General features: G+C 38.8%; 1 protein-coding gene and 1 long non-coding RNA gene across 4 annotated transcripts in view; one reads left to right on the top strand and one right to left on the bottom strand.

Moving 5' to 3' along the window:
- Positions 1 to 1,485: 1,485 nt before the first annotated feature.
- Positions 1,486 to 12,013, bottom strand: LOC111924919 (uncharacterized). Its single transcript, XR_015286991.1, has 6 exons — positions 7,074 to 12,013; positions 6,635 to 6,732; positions 4,216 to 4,353; positions 3,682 to 3,812; positions 2,809 to 2,973; positions 1,486 to 2,088 (listed from the first exon to the last, which is right to left on the bottom strand). It is a non-coding gene; the product is annotated as an uncharacterized LOC111924919 (long non-coding RNA).
- Positions 12,014 to 12,074: 61 nt separating this feature from the next.
- SS18 (SS18 subunit of BAF chromatin remodeling complex) overlaps positions 12,075 to 25,897 on the top strand; it is a 43,665-nt gene continuing 29,842 nt past the window's right edge. For 2 of the 3 annotated variants that reach the window (XM_086889851.1, XM_086889861.1), the window contains exons 1-3: positions 12,271 to 12,611; positions 16,078 to 16,154; positions 17,435 to 17,519. In XM_086889851.1, coding sequence (XP_086745977.1) covers positions 12,543 to 12,611; positions 16,078 to 16,154; positions 17,435 to 17,519 — 231 coding nt within the window. In that variant the 5' untranslated portion in view covers positions 12,271 to 12,542. Of the gene's footprint in view, positions 12,612 to 16,077; positions 16,155 to 17,434; positions 17,520 to 25,897 lie in introns of all 3 variants that reach the window. The other variant, XM_086889841.1, reaches the window with a different exon arrangement.

The raw sequence follows: 25,897 nt of genomic DNA on the forward strand, positions 1-25,897 counted from the left end.
CAAACAATAGGCATGAGTAGCTGAAAACATATAGTAACAGGAAACAGGTATGGTAAAAATGCCTTTAGAAAAGAGATCCACAGTATTAAAGCTTAGCCATTGAGCACAAATATATTCTCAACAGAGCACAGAGAATAAAACGAATTGATCTCAGACTTAATATGTTAAGAATTATAGAACTATACTGTGAAGTTATACTGGATACCACTTGCTATCCAGTAAAACTCATTAAAATAAAAGTTTTATCACTGAAGCTGCAGTGATCTATAATAATACAGCATTATGTAAAGTGGCACTGCTATCTTATTTATTTATTTATTAATTTTATATTGCTCATGAATAATGAGCAATACTTAGTACTTGAAACAGAACACAAATAAGATCTTTCTTGGACTCATAGTACCACTGAGCAGTAATTAGCCTATTTGCAAAAATTTCAATAAAAAAGGAGGAAAAAAGAGGTTCTGACTGACTTTACATATCCTGTACCACCACTAACCCAGACCAATCACCAGCTTCTGGAAAACACATCAGCAATTTTTTGGGGCAAATATATGTGTGAGGAGGGAAAAAAAGCCTCATTTAACACAGCTCAAGCATATCAGAAGTAGCACAGCTCTACCTCCATCATGTTTCAGGAAAACCACAAAACTCAGCTTAGATTGAAACAAGTTCATTCAGCAACTCTGTGCACTGTGGATAATTACTGCTTCTAAGAGCTTCAAAAACATTATGCTGTCATAATTGTTCTGTGACATATATCTTTTTCCCTTCTCTGCTTCTGTAACTTGCATTTCAGCGTCTTTTGCATTAAAAATCTGAGTAAAACAAAATTACTAATGCCATGGATTTCCAGTTGTGATGCTGTAATCTATTTTTCCTTTATCCTTGCAAGAATCACATTGTAGTAAACTACTGCTGGACTGGTGTGTTAAATTTCCACCTCCCTGTGCTTGCATATCTCCTTAAATTAAATAGATATATCTTTTTTAGCTGAACTGCTGGTCTTCCACTGGGAATTCATAATTTGATTCACCCTTAATACACAAAGAGCATAAAAGCATAGGAAGCTAATGATTTCTGAACCTGGAACTGCAATCTTGTTTCCTTATTTTTGTTCCATGGATAATTCAAAGAAACTGGTTTACTTGATCAAAAAGTGTCTGCAAAGAATGCCTGGATTTATCTTTTTTTTCTTTTGGTCATTAATAAAAAGATTGAGAATTTTTTTCCCTTCCTCTTCCTTCCTTCACACTGTTCTCATATTTGAAGGGGTAAGGAGGGGTATTTTAAACTTTGAACAAATGTTAAAATGGAAAAATTAGTCTAATTTCAAAAGCATTAATGCAAAGCAAATTGTTTGCCCTATTTAAACACTTGGGAAAATGCATTTACATATTGTTCCCTCCCATATTTTTTCTGTACTGTTTCCGAAACATCCAAGTCATAGTCATATAATGTACAATCATACTGGGAGAGAGGAAATGCATACTGAATTTCAAAGTTTACTCATTAAAATTTGTTATTCAAGCTGAATACCTAGAGACAGGCAATACCCTCTGATGCTCCATCACCCTCATTGTAAAAAAAAAAAAAAATACAATAAAAAAAGAATCCTGATGTTCAACACAACTTCCTGTATTTCAGTTTGAGCCTGTTACCTCCAGTCTTGTCACTGAACACCACTGGTGCTGTCCTCTTTGCACCATCCTATCAGGTGTTTATAGACATTATCTCCCTGAGCCTTCTCCAGGCTCAGCAGTCCAAACACTCTCAACCTTTCCTCATAGGTGAGATGTTCCAGTCCTTTCATCATCCTTGGGGCCCTTTGCTGGACTCTCTCCAGTACATCCATGTCTCTCTCATACTGGGGTGCCCAGAACGGAATACAACACTCCAGGTGTGGCCTCACCAGTGCTGAGCAAAGTTTATCTTCCTTTAGTGTGTTAGCAGGACTTTATAGAAGTAGTATTACAGTAACTTACAAAAAAAATGAGAATACTGCATTCTGATAATATTTTAATGCAAGTTTTTTATATACTATAAAGCCTGTATCTTCCACTTGTGATGGAAACAGAAGCTATTAAGCTAGAAAGGGACAACAACATGTCAGAAACACTGTGATAAGGATCACTACGGGATAAAACACTGCTATAATTTTCATCATTTTTAAAGACAATGATAATGTCTTATACAACCCACACAAGTAGCATGTTGCCATACACCTTCCTACACTGCTTCCTGCATGAAATGTTCCCAACAGTGTCTTATGCTATTATAAATCAGCAGCAACCATTATAGCTCCCAGCACTATCAATCTACAGAGACACTACAAAAGTCACCTAACATTGTACCACCAGATGTTAGGGGAGATTTCATACATCAAGTTGAATGCACAGGTGTCACCTGGAATAATTTTTGTGAGAAGATTTTGCATACCATTTATATAATTGTTTCCTACAGTCATTAATACCTACCTGGGGTGGCTGGTTTCTCCTTATGATAGCAAGTTCGATGGTTTTTTGCACCAGACTTCACTGCGTAGCATACAATGAAATCATTAAAACAAGTATATTTACCAAGTATTTTACATTTTTGTGAAGGAAAGAGGCCCAGACTTTTCTAGAAGCTTTTAGCATGCACTTAGTACTGGATGACTTCTTAGCTAATTTGATGGTGTCCTTTGAGCTCTTGGAGTAACTTTGGGGTATTTCTCTTCCAAAAACTCTTAGCCAGTTTTAGCATTGCCACCAATTGCAGATGACAGAAAGGAAGTTGCATATCTCACCACAACACACATGAACTTACCTGCTTAAGTTGATCTTATAAAGGCTCACATACATTTTGCAAAGGGACTCCCTCACAGTCACTGTGCAACATGCAGTGCACGACTTTCCTGTCTGCCTGGTCAACCGTTTCCCCTTGCAGCTCATAGTTACTCTGCTAATATTCCAGTACTTCATCTTAGGATATCTAGGAACATAAATACATGAAAGCAGCAGTTCTCAACTATTTTTTATGCCACATATATTTTTCTTTATCCTCTGGCAACTCTTGTTTGCCAAAACCCCTTCTGATCAACAGCTATGGAAAGCACAAAAACTTCAATCTTTTAAGACACTCCTGTGAGCAACAGTTGAAGGAACTCAAATTTTGTCCATGGCAGAAGCATTCTGAGTAAGCTGGAATGTAGACTATTTCTATAGTCTATTCTAACTATTTCTATTCTAACACATGTAAATCTATATTCATGATTTAGGAATGCATTTAGTGGCTGAGTTAGTCAGGGTTTTTTGTAAAAACAGCCAAGAAGCTCCGTTTGAAAGAACCGCCAAAGTTTAGTATATACTACTTTACATCAGAGAAGAAAAAAAAAGGCACGCACAGTGTTTCTCAAATGGAATTCCAAACTTTTTCCAGTTTCATTGGCATCTAAATCACTATCAACTTCTTAAGTGAATTGAAGATTGTCCACATGGTCTCATGTGCAAGACTAGCTTATAGTGCTGTTGTTTTCTTTCCTTATATTATCTAGGGAATAAATATTTGTAGTGGTTCGATGATTAGCTTTCCCTCCTTGAAGTTTAATCATAAAAAAGTTATTCTAATATAATACCACTAAAAAACCCCAGTAGCATTTGTTCATTCAGAAGAGATACAGAAAGTGGGCAGAAGCTTCACCTGGGTTAACTGAAGAGCTGATTATGACCATTTTCACCTGTGCCATGACTGTCAATAAATGGTATCCCTGGTGGTCCAACTGCCAACACACATTTACCAGTCCTGAAGACAAGGATCATCCAGGAGCATTTCTTGAAATTAAAATGAGAATGGTAAGAAAGGTGTTCTGCACTGTTTACAGTGAAAACAAGTATATTCAGAGGATGGGAAAAACAGATGGGGGTGAGGGTTTCCTTGCTTTCTCTCTTTTGGGAATCAAGCTGAGAACTTGAAGAGTAATCCAATTAACTACACTCTTGAGACATAAACTAGGGAATAAGAGACAAGTACAGGCAGGTCCCAGCAGGACAGGAAGCCAAGAAGGTGTGATGAGCACATCAGAGGATAGAACAGTAGAAGACTGCAAAGTTAAACACCACCACTTGGTAAGTAACTCTGGTACTCTATGCTCACCTTGGGAAAATGAAAAAAACACACAAACAAACATACAGTACTTAAGAAAGGAGAAAAGAAGGAGCTAGGACTCCTAATTACCTTTTGTCCATAGCAGTCATGGCTATGATCTTCTAAAAGTTAACTGTTGACAAAGGGTAAAGCTACTCCACTCTTCTGCCTTGTGAATCATCTTCCCTTGCTTTGATACTGAAACTCATCTGGTCCCAGTCTCTAAAACTGATCAGGCAGAGAAGTGCTTTTAAAGAAAGACAGTTTGTTTTCTGCCAATTTATCTTCCTTAAACATCTCACTACATGATCAGACAAGTAAAAGTGATGGCGCAGGAGACAGACTGGGAAGACAAGTGTAGAGGGGACTGAAGGAAAAACATGAATTTTGGTTAACAGCTTGCTGTGAGGTTTACTTATCTGAAAGGTACTACCAGACTGCGACTTTAACACTGTCACTGGTTTCATTAATATTTTGGTCGGGATGAATATTGAAGGCATTTGCAGTACAGTGATTTGTGAGAAGCTCTTTTTATGGAGCGATGGAAGGAGGGAAGGAAGGAAGGCAACTGTTGCTTTGAAAATTTCTGAGAGAGTATTGGAATGAATATTAGTCAATATCTCAAGAGCAGATAAGAACTTTGTGGTTTACTCAGTTGTTTGAAATTCAGACTTGCCCTCATAAAACCTTTTTCTTCGAAGATGCAAATAAATGAAAAAAGAAAACTGACCAGCACTGTGTCAGATCTGACAATGGACTGAAGAAATTAAATGAATGATAGGATCAGTGATAAATAAACAAGGATTTTGAGCTGAACATGATTATGATGGTTAAGCATGATTGAAATAAAACATAAGCAACCCCTCCTTTGCTTAGTAAGTCTTCCTTAAAGATTCTCTCTTACTAACAAATTGATGTAAAACAGAGCTTATAGGAAAACACATAGTCCTTTCCTTGAAGAAATGTATCTTCTTATCCAGTACTCAAGAAAGAAAAGTATACTTTTAGTACACTACATACAAAACTCATCCCTTTTATACCCAACTTTCTTATGATAAATATTCTCCTTGTTGTTTACCTAAGACCAGAGCTTTGGTATATCACAACCAACATCATACTTCACATTTTCCGTGACTATATGAAGTACACACAGGGTAAAATATTACATGCATAAATCTAGAAAACAGTTTATTATTTTAAAAGACATATGCTGATATTTTGGTCATTTAAGAAGAATAACAGGCTATGATTTCATACTTCTAATATAAAATGTTCGCTATTTTCTGAAGTGCAAAGCAATAGGTACATATAATCTAGCTATCAATTCTACTTGTTCCAGAGCTCATAAAACTTCCATGTTAAATTATGCAAATGAAAGTTTTCATAGAAAATTTCATGTTACATTGTCAATCCATTAAAATTCTGTCCTCTGTTCTAGCCTTATAATTGATTACTTCGCTTACAAAAATTTGGTTCGAACAAATAAATATCAGTAAACACAGAAGGTTTAATCTGCTTCTCTTTCCCAGATTTGACCACTCTCTTCCACTTGGCTCTCCTTATCATAATTTCAGGTGAATTTAGGTTTTTTTTGTTTCCTTTCTCCAAAGAGAAAAGTTACTTCAATTCTTCATTCATGGGTTATAATTTATTTTCCTTGACTGTATCTAATGAACTTTACAAGCTGATGCTGACCAAATACTATGAGGAATTATGAAAAGACAAAGAAGATTGAAATCCATGCTTAGCATTTTCAGTAGATACATAAATAAAAAATACAAAAGATAATTGTTCCAAACTGAATTATTCTCCCTAGCTGAATCAGCAGGGTAAAATGATGCATCATAGATGGCAGAATCAAAGGCCCATTTGGAATGACTAAGAAAGAATAGAGCATTTAGAAAATGGCCTAATGAATTGATTTGAGCAATAGTACCTTATTCCTTCAAGAAATATATACACACTAATAGCTAGTCTGTGAATATATTTAGAAAATTACACAGAACTGCGTTTTGTCATTACTCGAAGACAAGTAGTATTTAATAATGAAGGTTTATAGTTAGGAAAAATTCTATTCTTATAGATTCTTACAGACTCTAATCTTATAGAATCAACATAAAAGAGGCATAAGTATTATTATGGCCCACATTCCCATCAGTAAAGCTTCTAATTAGTGTTTTAACTTAGATTTTTTTCTTACTGATACCAAGAGCAAACTCATCTTGATTTTCAGACTGACTTAATAGTAAGATATATTGCTATTTGGCTTGGAAAAGAATATATTGCAATTATAGGATAACACTTTTTTGAAGTATCTTTTTGTGTGAGAGGCATGCTTTAAAATTTCATGCTGAATAAAAGGAAAATAGAGTGATAAAAAGCATTGCTACATCCATAAAATAAATGCTAAAAATCAACATAGTTACTAGTTATTTTTTCTATGTTTTCTCCTGTTTTTTACAGTGGACCTTCTCTGCATTGGGACCCTCTTCTTACAGATTGTACTCACATAAAGCATCTTCCTTCTTCTTTTTTGCTCCTTCTTGAAAAGAAACACACATGCATGGATGCAAGGAGTCTGTATGGATGAACATGAACAAGGGGCTCCTGACAAAACCCAAACACAAGAATGTAGTTGAGCAGAGGTGGAAGCAAGAACAGGCAATCTAGAGGAATAATATAGAAATATTGTCTGAACGGAGATGGATATTCTAATAGTCTCAGCTTTAGTTAAGTCTTTAGACATTATCTCCCACAACAGTGTCATAGGCAAGCTGATGGAGTACAGACTAAACAAGTGTACAGCAAGGTGTACTGAGCATTAGCTGAACTGTCAGTCTCACAGGGTTGGGATCAGCAGCATGGAGTCCAGCTGTGGGCCTGTCAACAGCAATACATCTCAGGAGTCACTGCTGGAGCCAGTGCTGTTCAACTTCTTCATTACTGACCTGGATGAGGGAATGGGACCCTCAGCAAGTTCACAGATGTTCCAAGAGTTAGAGTTGTTGATACACCATCACTCCTGGATGACCTCAGTGGATTGAAGAAATAGTCAGGCATGAACCGTATCAAGTTCAACAAAGGGGAGAGCGAAGTCCTGTACCTGGGGAGAACCAACCCCATGCACCAGCTCGTGCTGAGGGATGACTTTGCAGAAAGCACCTGGGAGTCCTGATGGACAAGGTGGTTGTAAGCCAGCAATGTGCCCTTATCATAAAGGGCAAAAGCATCTTGGACAGCACTGGAAATAGCACTGCCAGCAGAATGAGCGGGGTCTTCTTTACCTCATGGGATCAGACTTGCTGAAAGAAAATCACACATGACATAATTTGCACTTTCTATTTCCCCTCAGGAACTTTATTGGAATTGTGACAAGGTGGAAGTACTGCCCTCTAGTTTTTCAGTCATCTCCTCTGTCCTTCATGGTCATGAGTCTTCAGTAGGCAGACGCTGGAGGTGATACAGATGATGCAGAAGTGAGAGTCCCCAGAAGAACAGTATGACTCTCCACTGCAAATGAGTTGTGTTTTACCAGATATGAAAGTTCAGTGATCATCAAGATCATTTCTGCCTTTTCTTCAGTATGGCTTGGCAGTGCCTTCTCATGTTTTCTTTCCTGCTTTGCTTTCAACATTCAAAAACTGAAGAAGTTAGAGAACTGTAGCACTTTGCTTCTGTGCCCTAAAATAAAATATTAACCTCAAAGAATACTTGAGGAATGTTCAGCTCTAAGGAGGCTTAGATTAGATGTTCTGCTATTTTTTATTTATAGCATATGTTCCTAGTGGCTGGAGATTCCCTTTTGAAAAATAAAATGAGGACATGGAAAGATTTTCTCACCACAGGTATTGCACTTATTCCCTCCCATAAATGCAAGCTTGTGAACCTGCTGTGAGCTTCTTTATTCTAAATATTTATATTTGCAGACTAAAATGACAGGTAGTAGAATAAAAGTTTAGCATCCCAATGATTTTTTTTCTGGATTTGTTGCTGCTCCTCTGGAATATGGCAGAGCCACCAATATTCTTGTAGTGTACAGAGCTGTTTGAGTATTTAATTTTATACTGGAACATACAGGTTTGCATTTCAGGTGCTACTTTTTATGACTATTGCATACAATAGCCAATGCAGAATAGAAATTACAAAATTCTGCCAAAAAAACCCCCAAAAAAGGCAAGAAGCTGGCAGAATAAATTCAAGACAAATTTATCTCTTCTAAGAAGCAAAAAGCACCATTTACCCTAAAAACCACTCTGATATTGTTGTGTATGCTGATAAGAAGTTGCTGAGTTTTAAATAAACAGAATTCAACCATTTACATAGGCAGACCTTCAGGTGCAAGCTTCATTTTGCCACAAGATGAATTAACACAGAGACTGGGCATTAGAAAATCTCAAAAAAGTTATGAGATCATCAAGTTCAGTTGGTAAGAAATACTACACCAAAAATGGCATTTTTTCTTTTCTTCATCTTCCTTTTTCATCTACTGAAAAACGCTTTTTCCTTGGGATCGCCTCTGTTACCTGATGGTATTGTCGATGTTACCAGCATAAACACCCCCTTTGTTTTTTTTAATTTCAAGATGAAAAAGTAGTCTGTCCTGAAAAAGAGGCTTAAATTCACCACTAACCTATCTACTAGCACTAGATCCTGAGCTATCATCCTTACTATAGTAAAGAAAGAGGGTGGGTTGCTGTCAGTTGGAGTGAGTACACAAAATTAGGTGCTCTCACCAAAAAAGATATTAAAATCTTTGCCTAAGAAACACTTGGCTCATAGGAAGAATTCTTAACTCTCATACCAAGACCTATAGTCATGAAGGTTTTTAAGCAAGTGGTACTACCATAAAATTCTTTGCTGTCCCCTTCTTTCATAGATAGCTTCCTAAATACTACATTTAATTTTTTTCTTTTTAATTTTAAATGTACATTTGAAAATGGTAATGAATCAGCATGCTGTATTTTCCTTCTCGTGGATGGAAATGTCCATGACTCTGTGGAAATTCAGATAATACAAGTCACAGAAAACTTGTTATTAAGAAATTAGTCAGAAACATAGGAAAAAGTCTTTCAGAAAAAGACTGATACTCCTCTGTCTGAATTCTTCCCTCTCCAAAAAATATGACATACTCAAATGCTCATTAACAGAAAAGAAAGACTATACTGACCAAAGTAGGAACAGAGGTGGAAGCAAGATCTCACTGAAACATATTTGCATTTGAAACTCTTGATGATGACTGAGATTTATGCATCTAAATTACAATTAAATAATGTTAAGGTTGTGAGTAACTCACAAGGGCAAAGAAATGTGCAATTAAAGGGAAAATATACCATATGTCCTTTGATATCTAGGCATATTGCAGTGCATTAAGGAAGTCATAAAAGAGACACCCTGTTGTGGTTATGTGTTCTGAGACATGTGGCACATTTCCATTGTAGCTATCTATTTCCTTGCTTGTATGCATCCGTGCCATTATTTAAATGTTGATTTTGAATGTGAATTTCCCTTTGCATGGTAAAAACCCCAAAGCTTCAGACTTGCCTTTTTCAATATTTCTTTCGATCTGTGGAAGTCCAAAACATTAAACAGATGAATGAAAAAACATCACGAATGGCAAAAAAATGGATTTAATTTAATCCTCAGAAAAAATGAAGCGAAGGAGATAGTTTCAACAACTATGAGTGAATGATCTTTTATCTTCCCTCTAGAAAATGACGGAGTTAAATTTCAAACACTGTTCTCCTGTATTTTGCATGGAAATAGGAATGTAGGAACTTAAAAAAAATCATGTATTTAGTTTGAACCATTTGGGGAAATAAAATGGGAAATTACTCCTTTCATTTTAAGCTTCCTCACCTGTGGCATCCTGCAAGCCTATTTTTTTTTTTCCTCAACTCAAAAGCCAACCTGAAAGTGTGGAAGAACAAAATGGAACATTTATATTCTAAGAGTGTTTATGTGGCTGGCATCTAAACCACTTTGTCTCAAACACTGCGATCACCAAGACACCCCAGTGCAAAATACTTTATACACATGGGTTGGGTAACCAGAACATAACATTTGGGCATCACATGTGTGGAAAAACATTTTGTGGCGTTCCCAGTGTTCAGTGTATTTGATGGGAACATGTGTACTGTGCCTGCAGCCTTGGGATGCTTTCAGACACCTCACAAGTTCTCCAGGGACAAGTGTATGCTAAAAAAAAAGTCTTCCTAATTCTGTTACTAATTGGGTAGGAGATCGTTAGTTCTGATCACATACTGATTTGTCCATGGCCATCATGCATTCTTCATTTGTAGGGCTCTTTGCTGCTGTTTGTAGTAACTAAAAAAGTACCAATTTGAACACACAGGTACTACAACAGTTACTCTCTGAGTTCACTACAAGACCATGTAATAATAACCATATATATATACCATGAAACATATGAACTTTAGAAAAACAGTTTCTTCAAATCTTCCTATTTTTGGTTTCCTACAAGTATTATAGTGGTGACTATGATGATAATGATGATGATAATAAAGAGTGTAGCAGACAGAAAAAAATGGACCAAAATAGTCCAAAGAATGGACCACAGTGATGAGTGAAATGGTTAGAAATACAAAGTAATGGACACGGTGGCATTGCTCCATCTTAGCATAACCTACAGAGCAAGCACTGAGCCACAGATATTTCCTGGGGAAAAGCAAGCCAGATTAGCATCACATCAACTCCTAGTCCTGTATAATCTGAAGAGACAGGGCAGAAGAAGCGTCATTCTGGTAACAGAGCGCATCAGACCCAGGTGGTGAGTCCTTGGGAAGCGGGACGCTGTAGGAATGCAACAATAGCTTGGAGCCAGCAGCCTGGGGACAGGTTGTCAAGGGGAAAAATCAGGGGGTGATGGGCAGTCGCAGCATGATGTGGGTCATCACATGGGGCTGGGGACAGGAGCCAGCCTAGACCTAATCTGAGGAGACAGCATGCCAGTTGGGAAGCAGTCGCACAGCCATGGGGTGGCCATGGTTGCCACTGACAAATGTGGGCTGTGATCAAAAGGGCCAGCTAGGGCTGGAGGGAAGAGCCAGGGCCTTCCACCAGCAACAGCTGAGAAACAGAGCAAGTGAGTAAGGATCAAGATTCGTGTCTTATGATGTGGGCTGTGGTATCCTGTCACCGGGTAGCCAGTGTCCTGCCAGCCACGGAAGCACACACACCTCGGCCAGCTGCAAGTTGGCTGAAGGCAAGGAATTCTGTACCCACAGCCTGTCGTGTGGCATTGGAATGCACACAGGCTGAGCAACGGGTGTGCCCAGGGAAAATCACGTTTAAAATGCTTTGGCTGGGGGCTTTCAATGTCCCTGTACCAATTGCTCCTTGCAGCTCTTCATTCTTGCAAAAACTGGCTTAGACTTTGCAAACTTGTTCATGAGGCTCTTCGGCGACACCGAGATTCCCTCCAGTGGCTGCACTGAAACAAATCAAGCCTGCTTTCAGCACTTCCAGCGTCTGTAATTTGTTTGATGTTGCAGCCGAACATCTTCTTGCTCTATTTCACTCTCACGGCAGCAACCTGCAGCCGGTGAACTCACCGGTGAAAGCCGCCCCAAGCCCTTGGGCGGCCTGTTCCAGTGCTCTGCCACCCTCCATATAAGAAAGTCCTTCCTCATGGCGAAGTGGAAACTTCTTGTGTTTTAATTTATGGCCACTGCTCCTTGTCCTGTCGCTGGGCACCACTATCTTGGCACCATCCTTTGAGATGTTTACATGCATTAACGAATCGTCTCTTCTCTAGACTAACAGGGTCAGTTCCAGCAGTCTCTTCCGAGAGATGCTCCAGACTCCAAACCAAGTCCGCTCCACTCGCAGCGCCTCCCTTCAGCATCTCCAGTCCCGTCCCGCTCTGCCCCGCCCCGCGCTGCCGCCACAGCGGGCCGCTCGGGTGCAACCAACTGCGGCGCTGGGCAGCAGGGGGAGTAGAGACTGCCTCCTGGCACAGCCCAAACCTGTCCCCTGCAACGTGCGCGCCACAGCGCTGTCACCCCCCCAGCCGGCCGTACCACTTCCCTGCCATGAAGCGCGTCGGGCAGGAACGTACCAACACGGCGGAGGGAAAGGGGGTAGCCAAGAAAGGCGCGTAACAAGGCTGCGGGGGGGATCACTTTCGAAGCGGCTCAGTGTCGGCTCTCGGTCCAATTCTTCTGGCCAGGCCGTGCGGGGCGGCCACGGTCTCATCGAGGCGCCCCTTGGCCAGGGAAACAAGCAGGGAGAAGCCGCCGGTCCTCCTTAACCCCTTCCCCTGGCGAGATGGGGATGGGCCGTCCCACCGGGCGCGCGCCCCCGCCCCCCCCACGCACCGCCACTGCTGGGTCCGCGGGGCGCGCGCGCGAACGGGCGGGAGCGGGAGCGGACGCGGAGTCCCCCGGCACCCGCCAGACATGTCGGTGGCGTTCGCGGCCCCGAGGCAGCGGGGCAAGGGCGAGATCACGCCGGCCGCCATCCAGAAGGTGAGGAGAGCGCGAGGAGGAGGGCCCAGTCCGGGCGGCCCCGGGGGCTGCAGCTGCTGCTTCCTGCCGCGCGGGGAACGGGGGCGGCGGCGGCTCAGGCCCGGAGCGCCGAGGCCCCGGCAGGGAAGGGAGGCGGCCGGGTCGAGCTCGCTGTGCCCGGGGCTCGGCCCCTGCGGGGGCTGTCCCTCTCTCTGCGCTTGGACACTTGTTGGAGGGTCCCGGGGCCGGCGGGAGGAAGCGGGCGATGTCCCTGGACCTTTCCAGTCCTCATTTTTCTTTCTCCGCTTGGGCTGCCCCGATCGCCCCCGCGGGCCTGAATTAACCCGAGAGGACTTGGCCTGAAAGTGGAGGAGTCGAGGAAGTCCTTCCTGCGGGGGGCCCTGACAGTGCGATCGCAGCCGGCTGGTTCCAGACCCTGTGCCTGACTCCGGGCGCTGCGGAGTAGGAGGCGCCTCCAGTTCCCAAACTTGGTCGGCCTGATAGTTAAGGCTGGCTCCCACTAAACCTTAGGTGTGATTGAAGAAGATTATTGCGGTCGGAGCCAATGACAGCGGCTCCGGACGACTCCACCTAAACTGCTGTGGGAGGGAACAAAGTTAACTCTCTAAAGCAATCAAAGAAAAGCACATACAGGATTTATGATAATCCACAGTGTTTTATATCAGCAGCAACAAAGGAGCATGTTCAAGTTCTCTGGTAGCTGTGTGGTATTTGGAAATTTTACTTAAGATTCGTACCATCATTGGTGTAGATGGCAGTGGATCAAACAGATTTCAGATTGCTACCAGCTCCTTATGTAGAGGAGTCCTTTGGATAGATGGAGCTAGCCTCTGATTTAGTAAAAACTTAGAACCTCTACAAAGTAGGTGTTGCAGTGATACGGACCTCAAAGAAGACCCTAGAGTTGTAATGGGAACCTCCAGGGTACTGTAGAAGAAGTCAATGCTTGGGAATTGTAGATCAAAAATACATATCCACTGGGTGGAAAGTTGCACAAAGGTAGTCAGTAGAAACTTCAGGATGCTGAGGTACACATGGAGAATACAGAATGCAGTCAAACCATTGGTTCAATGGTGGTGTGCTGGCAGAATCCTACTGTTAAAGTTTAAGAATATCTGTAAAGTTGTCGAAAGCCCTAAAGGTCTCTTCATCCAGCTGGAAACCAAATTCTCGTTTGATGGTAGATGTTTATTTCAATTTTCCATCAGCAAGCACTCGGTTAAACTCATATGTAACAGTTGTCTGCAGCCCCACCTAGGATAGTTCTATTCTATCTTGTTGCCTTTCCTCTTAGCCCTAGCTATTCCTGCCCCTCTCTGGTCCTTTCTTTCCCAAGAGGTCTGGCTTACATGGCTGTAGTGAAGAATGCAACCACCTAATGTGCAGTCTCAAGGACTACTTGTCTGCTTAGCATTAAGAATCTGCTGCTTCCCTCAGGACTGTAGGAGGTAGTCTAAGGAGAGCCTTGATTCATAGCTTCATTTGCAAGTGCTCTATTAGACTTTGGTACCAAAGATATTATCTCCTTTTTTCCTTTTATTTTTTTTTTCTGGTGAAAATGGCCACTGTGTTTCTTATAAAACTTAAAATTAGTACATGCGTTGTGTGCTAGTGTAGCAGTGGGTTTGTGATCCTCTTCAGAGAGTGCAGTTGTAGCTTTGTCTATTTTCCGAGGCTTACACAGTAGAAAATACTGCAGTTATGTCTGTGTTTAGTGCTTAATGAATGTGTTTCCAGATCCAGCAGTTTCAGGCAAAATACTTGCACTGGGATCATTCTAGTCCATTCTGGTGAATTACTGTTTAGAGTTTAAGAAAACTTGGCTGGCTAGCTCCTTCTTATGTGAATAGAAGTCCTGAGTGAACAGCATAAGGTTTCTGACTCCATACTCTTTTCATAGCAGAGATGGATTAGGTAGGAAAAAAAGTGTTGCTACTTTTTCTTTTTTTTTTTTTCCCCCTCCCTGTAGAATTTGTTAGAGAAATAAAGGCTGTGGAATGATCTTTCTGTGCGGAAGGATGAGTCTAGTCATGGCTAGTTTCAACTGTGTTTGGAAGAAGGACTGAATATGTGGAATGTTTTAAGGTTTTGCTAGATTTGTGAAATTCAGCAGCTGGGGAAAGGAATCTAAACTAGATTTCCAGTGAGAGAAAGCAAAGGAGTAAATTGATGCAAAATTTCGCATTTGGCTGTAAATTTTCCATTTCCGTAAGGTGACTTGGATAACTTGACTGGTGGCTCAGATTAGCCATGGTTCTGCTGAATCTCACCTAATCAGAGTGCAGAGCATATGATAGAAAGATGTGTGGGCACGTGCACTCTGAGAGACCAAGCTGTGGGTTTTTTTCCTGTTTACAGAGCTTGGAACACTCTGACTTCGTGAACTTTCTGTAGAAAGTTGTGAAATTGGCCATTTCCCATGAGTTTTGGAACTACTCATTTTTGAGTACTGTCATTTAATAGGTGTTCATTTTCATGGACACTTCTGAAGTATAATAGATTTATTGTGTCCATTTGTCCTGGTTACCACAGGATTAATTCTTGCAGTAGCCAGGAGGGGTCATGGCATGGACCCAGAGGTTATTCTGTAGCACCTCGCTTCGTTTTCTGGGGATGGGGAAAGGGCTCATGTAGTGTGGTGTGGTCAGATATTGTCGGGGGCTCTATGCGGTGAGCACTTGTATGTGAATTATTTGTCCTCTTGTATCCTCCACTGTTATTATTTTTGCTGTTATTGTTTGCTTCTTAGTGCTGTTTTCAGTAAATTTTTGCCATCTCAACTGGTGATCTTAACTTTTTGTACCTCCAGTTCTCCCCTCCACCCCACCAGAGGGGAGAGGGATGCACAGTTTGGAGTGTTTCAGTGTGAACACTAAATTGGGCAATACCATTCCTAAACCATAATGTGACATTATACCAAATATTCGTGAAATGCAGCTTAATTATAGGTTCTTCATGTAAGTATTACCTAGCTTTCCAATGCATTTGCTTTGAACAAATCTGGTCAGCTCAGTTTTCATCAATAACAATTTCAGTGCCTTTTAAAATTAAATGTATAAGCAGTTGCAGGCTTTAGAAGGAGAAGGTAAACTTGGGGCATTGACTTTTAAGTGAATTTCTTGTTAGCAATCAAATAAAGGGATGTAGAAAACTTTTAAAACTTTCCAAGAACATAGTGCAGAGTCAGCATAGGTATTTGAACAAGGTGCTTCACAAATGTAGCTGCTGATGGTAGTGCTATGAAACCCTTACTTTAAAACCTGTAAAATTAATCCGAGGGGAGGAATGGGAGCAAAAACAGTGTAAATTATTCTGTAAATAATTGGTGAAGTTGAACTTTCTGGGTAACAACTTTTTTGTTGTTTTTTAATACTAAGAAAAGGAGCATTACACAAGACTGAAACTTACCTTCAATTTCTATGCACAAAGAACATGAAATTTACTCCAAACTTCTTTATTGTTTCAGATGTTGGATGAAAACAACCATCTTATCCAGTGCATAATGGACTATCAGAACAAGGGAAAGACTTCTGAATGCTCTCAGTAAGACCTTAAACCGTATCTACTCTGGACTGGGTGAATTTCCATCTAAGTCATCATTCTTGATTTGTTCAGCTTACCTTACAGGAGAACTGTGCTGTGAAGAAAAGTACTGCTACAGATACTACGCTTGAAATTTCTGTGGAGGGTGGATGGGTTTTATTTGCTCTATGAGAATCACTTGTGTCACTGAAATGTTGCAACTTGCCTACTGTAAGTTGATGTCATGATGATGATGATGCTCATAAAAATAAGGACTGTATAACAAAGATCTTTTTCCTCTGTATTGTAATTACATTGTGGGAAAGAGGTAGTTTTGTTTGAAAAATTCCCAAAGTCATGCAGGAAAATGGACCTTTCTGCTTCCTTATGGCATGTTTGAAAACTACCTGCTTTTCACTTGCCCAAGAACAAACAGGCTTGTCTTAGAAGTTTGGCTTGCCAAAATACCCATCATGGACTGGCTGTCTAGTGGGGCCTTTGGAGAGGGTCTGAGAGAACTACAGAAGGAGTGATTAGTTAAGCAGTGTTATTTTCCCATTATGCTTTTCTGGCATGAGGTGATGATGGCACCCATGTAATCAGACAGATATGGACAGATAGGACATCTTAGTCCCTTGCCAAGAGAACTGTTAGTCAGGGAATAGCAGGGAGATCATAATAATAGGTGCTTTTGGTTTAAGGGACTACTTTTAGTAGTTAATACTACTAGTAGCAAGCCTGTAGTTATGTACTTGTAATCTGCTCTGGCTTTCAAGGTTATCTTTGTGACTGTGGGCTAGATACTGAGAATCAGGACTGTGGTTCTCTAGCAGAAAAAATATTCCATAGCAAACTTCCAGAGCTCGGAATCCTGATGAAATGTGGTCACAATTCACATAAATCTATGATACCTTGAATATGGGAACATAATAAACAGCTCCCTTTCTCTAGTGTTTGTGCTGGAAGTTACACCAGACACAAGCACACTCCCTGTATGTCTTCTGGTGATTTAGTTTAAGGCAGGAAGTGAACTAGGTGAGAACAGTGTCACCCAGTTTTAGAATTTTTTCATAGCAAGACAGTAGTACAGATACGCACAGATATGATGGAGACATTGGGAAAGATTGGGTAATAGATAAGTGTGGGGGAAAAGGCATAAAATTCATAGTAATGGTACTCTTGTAAGTCTCTTAAGTATTGTTTTACATAAGTAGCTTTCTTTACGTTTGCGGAATTAGAGTAAATTCTGACTTTACTGTATTTATGAATTAAGATTTGTTTTGCATTGTTTATTTTGACAGATACCAGCAGATGCTGCATACAAACTTGGTTTACTTAGCTACTATAGCTGACTCCAACCAGAACATGCAGTCTCTACTACCAGCAGTAAGTACCAAATAATGTAAAAGCAGGGAATATATTTAATTTGGGTTCCTGAAGAGAAAAAAAAACCAAAAAACCAAACCAAAACCCAACCAACCAAATGTTTGCAACAATGACCAAACACTTGGCTTCTGATTTACTATTTATTATTTATTATTACTATATATTACTACTTATTATTACTATCCAGTAAATACATGATGCTGTCTCTTTGTGCTGTATTTGAAGTAGTTTCACTGCTTAAGTCTTGCTTGAAATCTGACTTAACTGTAGACTCTCACTGTGAATTGGATATGCAATGCTCAACTATCTAGTCTGCTGCAAAGACAAGAATTTTTTTTTTCCTTTTTTTTTTTTTCCTCTCAGCTGAGAACTGTAGTGGTATGGTTCTTAGTCAACTCCTACAGCAGTATTCATTTTCTTCTTAGATTAGGGAAAGGTGGGGGAATGGGTTTTTTTTATTGTCTTTTTATTTTTTGCTGGAATATCATCCATTCTCTTGACCCAGTGGAACGAGGCTGGGTAATTTTTTTTCTTCTTTTCCACCTTCTAGGTGAGTCTCAAATTCTTTACATGTCTTGGATATTACTTGCTATCTTTTTTTTTGCAAAAGAATTTTTTCTGAGTCTGAAATTCTATTCCTGAAATCTGTATAAGATGCCTCCAATTTTTCCCCTTTTCCATTGTTTATGCAACAGTAAGAAAAGAAACAGCAGTGTTAAAATAGCTTGCTATCTGCTTGCTTCTTTTGCAAATCAGAAAGCTTGGGGAGTTCATTGTGAGTAACACAAGGAAGTTCTTTGTTTTTTGGTAATAAGACTTTTCTTGAATTAATATAGTCTTGATTCATTTCTGTAATATGAAGCTAAAAAGAATGTCTATAAAACAGCCATTCCTAGATACTAGTTTTCACCAACTGAAATTGAATTACTTTTTCTTTGGTCTCTGGAGAAGTGTTCTCCAATCATTGCTACTAGTGAAGCATCCTTTCAAGTTGGTACCTAGAGGACTATAGAAACAGTGCTTCATTATGTCCAACCTGTTGTGCCTGTAGAGGTTTCTCTTTTTATAAATCCATGCTTGTAGCTGAGGGGGAGGGAGAGAAGCCTTTAAGAGGACTGTGTGTGTTCCTCAACTAATATGTTTTTGGAGGCTTAATTCATATCCTGGTTCTGATGACAACTGGAAATGAATTTGACCTTATCCTAGTCCCTGGTGGACAGCCCCGTTGTTAAAGTTGAATGTGATGGCATTCTCTTCTTAAAAGAAAATGAAGATAGGGCTGGGAAAGGCTTTTGCAGATCTGGACAGAAGTGTGGCTCTGATCTTCAATGTCAGGAATATTCCATGGTACTGAGAAAAATAGCATAGTGTGTGTTTGGGTGGGTAGAGAAAGTCTCTTTTGGACAGGTGAGGAAGGGAATAAAGGTAGCTTTGTGGGTTTTTTTTCAAAAAATACAAAATTAAATTTAGATCTTCAGTCTTACCTAAATGTAGATGCTCTGACCTACAGTCTTTGAAGATTGTCCCAAAATGTAGCATAATGAGACAAGATGATTTTTGTTGGGATTTATAGGAGAACATTCTTTAAATTGTTTCTCTCTTCATAGTAAATTTTAGCTAACAGAATTTGGGAACATGTGAGCTATCATGTTATCTTTCTTTTTGTTTTTCAATGCAAGATGAACTACTTCAGAGTCTTTTCCTCCACTGGCATGTAGGAGCTGATGAGACTCATGCTTACTTGGAAGTAGTATGATTCTCTTCACTATGGTTGATTATCAACAGTTGATCAGTATTACTAAATTCAAGGTGTGGTTATGGTAACAGTTAAATACAGAGAAAGATCATGTGAGTGTAGACACCTACTATTTTTAATACTAAAATGCATCAATTTTATGATACTGCATATGAAACTTGCAGTTTCTTTCCACAGAAGTTAGGAGACTGAGTTTGGATAGCTTCTGAAGTTGGGTTGTGTCTCATCTATTTGTTTCTGGAAGACTATTCCCAACTAGTAAATTGTATTTTCTTTTTTGTTTAAATTTTATCCTGTTATTGTTTCAATCAGGTAAATAAGCTCTCAAGAAATTTCACAACTTTTAAAGCATTTCATAAAAAGTGATAAAGTCAGGTTGGAAAGAGAATGCTTCTCTTCAGATATCGTTCACACCAAACAAGACATAAATGACCAGGTTCATTGAAATTTTTAATATGAGCAAAAATTACTCTAACCTTATGAGAACTTCATTGGTTCACATATCACTCTAGCAATACTCCTTACACTTAATGCTTTATATTGTTAGGAAAAATGCTTGTTGGCTGTTAAGCCTTTTCTCTTGTCTTTCAGAATTCACTGTTCTAATGAAATGACTGGTGTAGTTTCTAAAACTCTGGTATTGCCTTAGAGAGCAAAAAGTGTAGTGACCCAACAGTGCTGTGCAGAGAAATGTTTGTTGAACAGGGACTGGAAGTGCAGAGAGGTGAAACAGGTGAAGCAAGCACTGCAGAGTCTGGGTGAAGTGAATTAGGAAAACTCTGAACATCCAATGTCAGTACAAAGCTCCTGTGGTCCTCTATGCGTGCTAGAGTATTAAATTACTACCTATGGGGTAAGACACCTTCTTTCACATTAAAAGACAAAGTGTGAGATTCTTGAGTCAACCGGTCTTTTTTCAACTGTGTGAACAGCAGCATTATGAAAGGCAGGGATGTTACGTGTCGTCTTCCCAGCTGGATAAAAGCAATGGCTTAGTTCACATGTGAAGATGATACAACTTTTTGCTGTCTCTTCTTGAGTTGTGGCACATATTCTCTTTCTTGGGTTGAAGTCAAGAGTCTCTTTACCACCACCTTATGAGATAAGCTAGCTTCCCAAAATGGACTTTTGCACCATGAGGAACACTTATTTTCTTGTGATTTTTCACTGGTGCTACTTTTGAGGGAGGCTACAGCAAGATATTGATGTTCTTGAACTGTAGTGAGCAAAGATGCAGTTAAAGTGGTGGTGAAGTATTGTGCGTATTTCTAAACACATGGAATTTCAAACTGCAGAACAAGCATCTTATCCCCTTTGATTTGTATTTTTTTGTTGTTTTCTGAAGTGTTTTAGTGCCCTTAAAAAGCCATTGAATACTAGTGAGTAAAAAACGCCCAGCTTTTCTACTTGGACATCTTCCCTCTCTTACGTCTTCATTTTGCCAAATATTTTTAAGGAAACAACCCATGACCATCTCTTTATTTAGCCTTTAGTGGGAAACCTCACATTTTATAATAAGCAGATACTAAGGTCTGCAAGAATTATTTGGTGACATTTGTGTGGGGGTTTTTGTTTGGTTTTAGTGATTTAGTTTGGTTTTTTTGGCTTTTTTTAGTATAGGAAGTGATTTTTTTTTTCAGTTTTTCTTACTTACATTCTGTAAGTATGCAGAGCATGAGATTTCAGTGTGTATTTCAAGAAGGTGTTGAAAATAAGTGCTTCTGATTATTACTCACTTGTGTAACAGAGCTTTCTTTTATGTTGAAAGTGCCAGTTTCTTCCAGTACTAAGCTACAGTCTCTATATGTAGTGACTTTCAAGAAAACTTACTGTGTCCAAGTCATAGAAGAACCTGGAAATTGCATTAAATAGTTTTTCTAAATTTCATAATATTGGAAAGGTTATTAATAAACTTTGTAATTAGGAAAAAAAAAGTCCTTTTTTCTTGAGCTATTTCTTTCAAAAATAAAGCTTTTTGTAAGACTTGCAAAATCCCTTATTTTGTTATGTTCCCAAACTTGTCACACAGATTAAGGAGGTGTCCATGCCACTTTAGTTATAAAATACTTCTCTATAAGATAATGATTACTTTTTATGAACACCTAATATCAACAAGCACTGAAATGCTGGGTGTTTCCAAAGCAACTGCTTCAAGAGATAGGGAAAAACACAAACCACAACAAACCAAACTAATACAAAGAAACCTCCCAAACCAAAACCAAAGACATCCACTGCCCATACACAAAATAATAAAATACTTGCAAAAATTAACTTGAAGACAAGCTTTTGTGAAGCGTTAGTAATGATGTTTAATGATTCTAAGTTGTGAAGCTCTGCAGGCTAAATAGAAATCTTCAGTATAAGCATGGTTTCACTCAAACAAAACTCTCATATAATTCTAAACACTTTGTTTTTCAAAGAGGTAATGTTAAATCTGTAGTTTTAATGAACTTGTGATGTGGTTGTAGGAAAAAATTGGAGTCTTATGAATTAAGCTGTGCACTCTGTTTTTTAAGTAGCCTTTAGTTTGAACATAAAAATGGTTTAAAATACATGTTAATTGAATTACCTTGACTTGGCTTTTCTTGAGAAAAAAGCAAGATGGCATCCTGAGAATAAAAATATGTCTCAGTTTTCACACTTCAAAATAAAATTTTGAAATAAAACTTTTGTTACTGATGATGAGAGGAATCTTAAATTAATGAGATTCTTGTCCAGTTCTGTACCAAATACCTGGGATAGTTTGATAGCTATGGTGGTATTGTGGTTTAACCCCAGCTGGCAACTAAGTACCATGCAGCTGCTTGGTCACCCCATACTCTTTCCTTCCCCTTGCAGTGGGCTGGGTGGGAGAACCAGAAAAAAAAAAAGTGAAACCTATTGGTTGAGGTAAGAACAGTTTGATAATTGAAATAAAATACTACAATAAGATCATAGTTGTAATTAACAATAAAACAGTAAAACCACAGACCAGTACCCAGCCTGAGTGATGCTCTATGGTGTGGATTAGCCAGTTTGGGTCCACTGTCCCAGCCATGCTCCCTCCTGGCTTCTTGCACACCTTGCTGTCAGAGCCTGGAAAACCAAAAAATCTTTGACTTAAGAGTAAGCCCTGCTTACCAGCAACTAAGCATCATTGTGTTATTAGCATTGTTCTACTGAATCCAAAACCCGGCGCTGCACCAGCTACTGGGAAGAAAATCAACTCTATCCCAGCAGAAATCAGGACAGGCAGGATAGCAGAAAAGCTGTTTCTGGTATGTACAGTATGGTGCATAATTCTGCCTTAGCCTTTCAGAACGCAAGTCCATGCCCAGTTCAAGTTCAGCTATTTGTAAACTGAATTAATAGAGAACAGAGCAAAAGGAAGGTCGAATGTTTCCTGTCAGGAGGCAAGGGAGCTATTAGTCATTACTGGAGCTTGGGTTTTGAAGAATAATTGCTCTGACTAAATGTTCAATAGTTTTGAAAAAAACATAATAATTTCTTCTGATGTTATAAAAAAGAAAAAGGTGGCTCTGCTGGCACAACTGAAAGGGTGCTGTTGGAAATGAAGAGTCACTGGAGGGAGCTTCTTAACCCAGCAACTACACTAGGAATAAAATAAATACAGGAATTTAAGTTGTTAGGGTGTTAGGAATGAATTCAGAGCCCACTAGCTGCCACTTTAAACCAGAGGATCACTCTAAGTTCTGTAAGCTACTTTGCATGTATTGTTAATCAGGTGTGTCCACATGGGGAGCTAGAGCACTGTACACAAAAAACTACTTCTATTGCCTATGAACTTCTGTGGCTGATTTAGAAATCAGTAAAAATCACTGGCAGTTTGAATGAGGAGTATGCTCTAAAGTGTAATTCTTTCATACTCGAAGATGTGGTTTGCCTCTCTGTGGTGCAGTATCTGCACAATAAATACCTTTTCAACTGTAGGCAGGCAGTTTGGTAATGTAGGTGCAGAGTCTGTGTGGTTTTGCTCTTTCCCAAATGCCTTGCTGTGAGGGTTCTGCAGGATTCTTTCTTCTTTAACTGAGTTTACATAAATCCTTTTAGCTAGAACAGAGGTAGATTTTTTTCTCTTAGGCTACTAAATGCAAGCAAAAACTGTAAATATCAGACTAAACATTAAAACATCTTAAAAGAAAATGAGGCAAGAGCTGTGGAACACAAAGCTTCTGAGGACAGATAGAAACTGCATTTTATGGGGGATTTACAGAGCACCTCAGAAATTATCTAGTGTCTGTAATTAAGTGATCCCTGAGTTAAGATCCACAGTTAACTTATACATGGTCACTTACAGTAAACCCATATGAATTCATACAGTTTTTAAAATTTCTGATTTTAATAATTTTTAGTTCTACTAAAGCCCCAAAATAATTTTTGGGGGATCATTTTTAAAGTATCATAACAATGTCCTATTGTTAAGAGGACATCAGATATTTTAGGGTTACATTTTGTTTGTTAAAATGTTGTTAAAGGATATTGGGACAGTGAAATGTTTTTATGCAGTGACATACGCAATTTGAAACAAAGATTCCAATTTCCTCTTTAAACAGAATGTTTAAGTGTTACATTATGCAGTATTTTAACATTTGTTCAAATATTAAGTCAGAATTTCTCTGATTGTTGAAGATACTTATGTAAATCAAGATGTATAAACTGATTGTTCTAAATTTCGAATTCCTTACTCTGAGTGTCACATCTGGTAATCCAACAGTGAGAGCAAAAATTACATTTATAATTCACTATTTAGACATGATTGTAAATGTTTTTCCTGTAGAAGTCCTCCCTACCTCCAAATATTACACTAGCTGAGAATTGATACAGGGTCTTCATTTTTTCATGTAAGACACTCAGTACTAGAGTACCCTGTACCTTGTAGAAGAAAAGTTGTAACCCAATTAAATCTCCGCTCTTTCAAATCTCAAAACCATATTTCTTTACAATCTTATTTCCCAGTCTGACACCTCAGTAAGTACTCCACAGGTGCCATCACCACCTATCAACAGAGTACTGCTCTCTGAGACTGGGACAGGTCCTGTGATATTAGCAGTGTGATATGAGCAGGGCAGAGTACCCCCTGGGAAGGGGTGTTTTGCTTTGCAGAAAATGGTACTTGAGAATTGAAAACAAAGATGATTGATTAAATCCTGAGTGAGAGCTTCTCTTGGAAAGAAAAGAAGGCTATTTATGTTTGCATTTCCTGTAGCTTTTAATTGTAATTCTGAGAAAATTTCTAGAAAATTGTGGTTTTGATAGTGTAGTTTAAGTATCTATTGGTAATTGTTTTGATTAACAATACCGTGTTTTAATGTGCTTAACAGTATTTCCTGGTTTTTGCTTTTTTTTTGGTGACTAAGTTGGTATTCCACCTCACATTTTATAATAATAGATGTTCCACAAACAAATCTTTGAACCTGCTGTTGGTGGTAAAAATCTTACCACATTCAGGTGTACATTTTACCCTAGGACATTTTATTGTTGCATCTTGCATTTGATCTATCTAATTATTTAAAATAAAATCCTCTAAAAAAATGCAGTGTAACTGTTGTTTTTAATGCATGCTTTCAAATAACTTTTAGATTTAGTAGGATTTTATTTGCTGGAAGTTGTCAGTTAAAACCTATTTTTTTTTTCTTGTCTTTTTTTTATTACAACTTGTTGACTTGTTGAGTCAGTTTCAGTCTTTTTCCAGTTCACATTTCCAGAGTTTCACTAAATAGCTTATAATTATTTTTTTTCCATGCTCTGATAAATTTTAAATGCTTATAGCAGCTATAAGTGTATTCTGTGTGTTTGGGGAAATGAGCCAAAAGTTAGTGTTGAGCAAGTGAAGCTATATCTAACATTTTCAAGTCTTTAATTTACTTTTTACTGATAGTAAAATATTTAACGTCTTCTACTACATAATTGGAATAAAATAAGCAATGATTTTAATTTTCATTCCTTTTTGTCGCACATCCAGCAAAAGAAGGGAGGTAGCCTTTCCTTTGGTTCTGTTAACTATGTCTGGATGTCATTTCACCTTTCATATCTAGGCTCAATGGCTACGGTTCATTTTGGGTAGCTTTTCTTCCACAAAGGCTGGGTTGTTTCCTTTGAACATTGTGTAATCATTTTGCATTTTAAAAAGTCTTTGCTATATGTAGTGCTGGGGATAGTAAATTTTCTTAACTTCTATAAAGAACAAGAAAGGCTAAATAATCTAGTTTATGTAGCTGGGTGGATTTTTTTGTTGTTGCTGTTGTTGTGGGGTTTTTAAATTAAAGTTAATTTAAAGAAGTTTATTATCTGTAAAAGTCTGGATCAAGTCCAATAGAAATCGGGAAGTTGCCATTTAAAAACATTTTTTTCTTGTTTTCTTCTGTCTGCATCCACTAGAAAAATACTCTGGAGGAATTTCACTGGGGAATAATTATGTCTGCAGGAGACATTTCATTTTAATTACTATCAGGTAGTGATTGGTTTTGATCTGACAAAAAGGCTTGTAATGTTCTTTTAAAATTTCCTATATAATATCCTATATAACTGTTGCTATTGCATATATGTATGTGTAATTATCTCTTAATCTTACTTAAACATGGTTCTAGGATACTGCGTTGATGAATACCTCAGGTTTATGTGA

Source organism: Cyanistes caeruleus, chromosome 1 (assembly GCF_971803275.1).
Source record: "Cyanistes caeruleus chromosome 1, bCyaCae1.hap1.1, whole genome shotgun sequence".
NCBI lineage: Eukaryota > Metazoa > Chordata > Aves > Passeriformes > Paridae > Cyanistes > Cyanistes caeruleus.